This window comes from Impatiens glandulifera, chromosome 5 (assembly GCF_907164915.1).
Source record: "Impatiens glandulifera chromosome 5, dImpGla2.1, whole genome shotgun sequence".
Taxonomy (NCBI): Eukaryota; Viridiplantae; Streptophyta; class Magnoliopsida; order Ericales; family Balsaminaceae; genus Impatiens; species Impatiens glandulifera.
The window spans coordinates 30,305,377-30,311,086 of NC_061866.1; the positions used below are offsets into that span (position 1 = coordinate 30,305,377).

Consider the following 5,710-nt stretch of genomic DNA (forward strand, 5'->3'; position numbering starts at 1 on the left):
AATTATCAACAATCATCTCATCATATCACTAATATCTTTATCCCCTCTTTTTTGGTAAACCAAAAATCTCATTCATATAATTAACTACCAATATTTTTTTTATCCATTGAACCTCTCATTATTAATCTTGTTACCTCATTTCGAATATTTTTTACCTCAATGATCTCATATCATTATTGCAACCTCTTTACCCTCTAATCTCGTTTTTGATTTGGTTATTTTGGAACCATGTTTCAAAAATTATATGTTTTCACACATTATTGGAGAATACAATTTGGAGACATTAACACTATGCCATTATCACAAAACATGTCAAGGAGATTACAGTTTCATTTCATTTTTAAGATAGTGTTTTTCTTCAATTATACACAGCATCAAAAATTGAATAATATAACATTTTTCTCATTTTGATTTGAATTTCAGATGGGTAGTTTTAAAACATAGTATTAAAGAAAATGAACAAAATAGTTCTATAAAATTATGAATCATGTCTATTTCAAATATAATTATTATTATTATTTTATGTAAAACCATTGTTCATAGCTTCTATTCTTTGTAATATAACAGATTTTATGACTGCTTTATTTTGTAAACATGAAATAAATTAAAAAAATATGAAAACTGATCTTATGGGTCCATGCTCCACTCCTGATCTGAACCCTCTGATCTCCTCCACCAACTCAAACAATGAGTTGGTTTGAAAAAGACTTTCCCAATATCAATATCATAGCCGATTAAGAAGTTCATTTGCAAAAAGTTTCCAAATATGGCCGCCTTATTAGAGGGTGACATTGTCAAAAACAAATAACCATTTGTTGAACTGAAAGTGCTCGTACTTGGTAAAGTTAAGTTAGCACCACCATGAAAATGGAAGGTGACAAAGGGAATACTGATTTTGTTGTTGTTTACATAGCAAAGCAACCCAGGATTTTCTGGCACTTGAATTGAGTCGGCATGAATCGACCTTTTAAGTTCATCCTTCAGAGTTTCGTAAATATTGGTCGGTAAATAAGTTATCGGCGTGCCTGAGTCTATTATGATGTTACCCTCCTCAATAATATCAACTCCCCCTTCTTCCATGGATCTGTTTAATCTTGTGAATGGAATTCTCTTATTGTTGACGCTGATTGCTTCCAATGTGAGATAATATAATGGTGAGGAAGGCTTGGTGACCAAGGGAGTGGACACCACTCCGCGCCCAGACACGATGGCACTAGTGCCGAAGTTGAGCTTGCTTCCTAAATTTCTTAAGGTGAACTTTCTTCTTAAATTTCGTTTTGAATGAGATACTAGGCAGTATGAGAACTTTCTACCCAAAGATTCGCGAAGCTGACCAATGAACGAGAGAGGCCCACTTCCAAGTCCAAAGACACCGGAGGAAGCTTTTTCAATACTCATGCTATTTTTGTAATTCCCACACCCATAAACCATATTCGGGAACGAAGTGCTGCCCAATTTGTATGTCTCCAAGGCTAGTTCTCCCGAACTGCTTGCCTTGCCAACATAGGATGATATATTATATCTACATTCTGATTCTCGGAGATCATTACAAACACGATCTTCCCCCAAATCCTTACATTGATCCGAGCCACATGATAATACCTTATAAGAAGATGACTTTTTGGAATTAAACATGATTTGCTCTTGCTCGTGACAATTCACACATGGGAGGCACTGGGTCCATGTGACATCGGATGCGGTGTCCAGGACCACGAACTGCTTGATTGGTGGTGTTCCAATGGAAATCTCCATGAGGTACGTCGAATAAGTCGGCATAATTCTCACATATGTACCATTATTTTTCTTTGCTTTGTTATTGGAAAGTTCTAAGATATGATTGAAATGAGACAAGCGGGACTCAGAGCCACGTAGTACATCGGCCATACGAGTTGTATCGTTGAGATTTTCCAGATAAAATGGCGATTCAATTGAATCCCGATGAATGAGACGGGTAGAAAATCCTACTAATTTTGAGGTAGTTGCATTAGAAGAGCTTGAAAGTTGTAGCATGAAAAAAATGACTAGCATTCTGGCATGGTGGAAAGAAATAATTGCCATTATTAAATAATTTAGAGATGAGATTTGAATGTATACACGGGTGAAATTTATAGATGAATGAATTAAGGTTGTAAAATCTCATTCTTCGAGATATTACGATAATATTTATGCTTTTAATTTTATCTTTATTTTTATTTATCTTGTAAGTTAAATGAATTGTACATTTATGACATCTAATTTAATTTAACACAATATAAATAGAAAGAATGTCAATTTTATCATCGAACTATAACGAAATATTCACGTATATCACTAAACTAATTTTTGTTCGTTCATACCACTATAGTTGACATTATTAATGTTTATTTATATCACTAGTTAACAAAAACATCCAAGTCGGTTAAGTTTTCTATTAAATGATGACACGTGTGATTGATATGCCATTTTTTTTAAAATTAATATATTATATATTATATTTTATTTTTATTTTTATTCATATTTTTAAATAATAAAATTTTATATTTTCAGAGGCATTAACCAAATAATATAAACATTTTGAGAGACACTAATAATAATTCACTTTTTTATTATTTAAAATAGTGAATAAAAATAAGTATATAATATATATTAATTTTATTAAATGACATGTCAATCACACATGTTATCATTTAACGGAAAACTTAACGATTTAGATGTTTTTGTCCAGTAGTGACATAAATGAACATTAAACTCAACTACAGTGGTATGAACGGACAAAAATTAGTTCAGTGATATACGTGAATATTCCGTTATAGTTTCAAAATAAAATTAACATTCTTCCCCAATATAAATTAGAATCCAACTTGTGATTTTTTTTTTCTTTTTTCTACATTTCTTATCACTTGATCTTAGTGCATTACGGTAATATATATATGCTTATCATCTTCTTAATTTTAATAATAAATAATTTTTGACACCATTTAATTAGTTGTTCGACTTATTCTATTTCATCAAGTCATTGTTACAGATCTTTAAAATTATATTATATAAAAAATATAATATTGTTGAATCTTCTTCGTTTAGAATCTTAATTATTGCAAATTTGTGATATTATTAAATTAATGATAATATATTTATTTTTTAATATATATATAACTAGTGTAGCTATTTTTTCGTTAGAGTAAATATTTTAGATTCGATTCTCATGATGTTCTTACTCAATAAAAAAATGACAGTACGTCTTAAGTTAAAGTTGGAGATCAATCCATCAAGATAGTTTAAGTGATAATTTATTTTAAATTGTAAACAAAAACCTCAAATACGATTATTACTAAAAACACTGTAAATTAAATAAAAAAAATAGTCATATAAATCATCTCACGAACTAAACCCAAAAAAATAAATGTTGAAATGGAGAAGGATTACTTTATAAGTTATAATATAATTATATATAATAAATTATAAAGATTGAAATATAAGAAAAAATTATAAAAATCATGTCATTACTCAGTAAATTAATCACCATATATTATTACATGATCTAGATTGTAAGTAAAAAATTAAAAAAAATTTATGTTTTAAAAAATAAAAATAAATTATGATTCCTATCTTTTTTTCTCTCTAAGATAATTTTGAAAAAAGGGTTAATAAGTCATATTATTGAGGGTCTATTTTTTTGGATTTTCTAACATGAAATTGTAAAAAAAAAAAAAAAATCTTTTTTTCTATTACATATATTTGAGTTGGTACATTATTTTATTTTGCGAATTTTATTAGTTGAATAATACTCTCAATCTTTAGTGGGTTGTCGGGTTGTCTACTGCTTGTGTTGATTACAATTTTTTGAGTTTGTGTTTCTCTTCTTCTTACTTGTAGCAAAGAAGATGTTGAATCTGAAGTTTTTTTTTCTTCTAATAAATAGTTTCTGTAATTTATTTTTTATTTGAAGACTCTTTTATCTTTTAATGATTTATATAAGTTTCTTGTTATTTTCACCATATTTTAGATATTCAGTTATTATTTAATAGAATTTTTTTTACCATTAATTATCAACCCTTAAAAAAGATAAATATCATTGTTGCTCATAATAATTTTGGGTAGAGATTCTCCTTACACCACTTAATAAGTTTGTTTGTCTTCCTCTTATTAATCACTCTTTGTTATTGAATTTAAATAAGTTAGTCTTTAAAGTTAATTTAATCATTGTAAATTTGTATTATTTAACCTCTAAAACTTTGTTTAGTTTATTTAATTTTTTTAATATTATTCTCTATATTTATAAATTAATATTTATTATGTAATTTTTATTTGATTTAATGATAATTATTTTTTATATAAAAAATCATAAGAATTTAAAAAATATTTATTAATAATTTAATCTAAATTTTTGTAATAAATTTACTGTAAAATCACACGGTAATTAAGATAATTATGATATAAAACAATATTTTTGTTTGTTTATTAAATCTTGATAATTATCTAAAAAAATTAAAATTTATTTCAAATATAATCTTATACTAAATGAAAATAATCTTTTCAAATTATAAAATAGTATGAAAGCAGTTTCCAAGTAGATGTGATTTAAACTATAATTAACATTAAATTATAATAGAAATCAATTCGCATGTATATATATTGGTATGAGGATTTTTTTATATATCAAAACGTTTGATTCCTAGTATATATATATATATATATATATATATATATATATATATATATATATATATATATATATATATATATATATATATATATATATATATATATATATATATATATATATATATATATATATATATATATATATATATATATATATATATATATAATATATATATATATATATATATATATATATATATATATATATAATTATATATAATGATGTTTAATTTTAAATTATCCGGATTATCGAGTCGAGAACTATGTTTAATTTAAATATATATGTGAAACAAAATTAATATTTGGGTCGAATTGTGGGTTAACCAGCCCAAAAATTTAAAACGGTAACAAAAGAAAAAAATTTATGGGTATGTTTTAAACTTTATACGTAACAAAACAAATACAACTCTTTATCCAACTAGACTAATTAATAAGACTATATATTTTAAATTCAAAACTAAGTTGGATGAACGCGAGACATTCGTGAGAATATAAGTTCAACTTTTTAACTAATATATATATAGCTTAATTTCAAAGTGTCCTAATTACAGGGTCGAGAGCTACAATTAATTTAGATATATATGTGAGACTAAATAAATATTTGGATCGTATTATGGATTGACTCACACATAAATATAAAAGGTTAAAAATAAAATTAAAAATGCTAAGGGTATGTTTCAAACTTTATATATATATATATATATATATATATATATATATTAATAATTCTTAATTTAAAAGTGTCCGGATAGCCGGGTCGAGAGTTGTGGTTAATTTGAATATACATGTGAGAGTACATGAATATTATGGTCGGATTGTTGGTTGACTCACACATAAAATTAAAAAGTTAAAAATAAAATTAAAAATTATATATGTTTTGATTCGAATTTATAACGTAACAAAATAAGTACAACTTTTAACCAATTAGGCTAATAAGACAATATATTTTAAATTTAACATCAAATTTGACGAACGTTGGACATTCTTAACAATATAAGTTCAATTTTTTACTCACTAATATATAAATATACATATATCTATATAATGATGCTTAATTACAAAATTTTTG

The 5,710-nt window shown here is 25.6% G+C and overlaps 1 protein-coding gene across 1 annotated transcript; it reads right to left on the reverse strand.

Annotated features, from left to right (window-relative positions):
• Positions 1-627: 627 nt before the first annotated feature.
• LOC124939200 (aspartic proteinase CDR1-like) lies at positions 628-2,058 on the reverse strand. Its single transcript, XM_047479703.1, has one exon. The coding sequence runs from the start codon at positions 2,056-2,058 to the stop codon at positions 628-630; it is 1,431 nt and encodes a 476-aa protein (XP_047335659.1).
• Between the last annotated feature and the right edge of the window lie 3,652 nt (positions 2,059-5,710).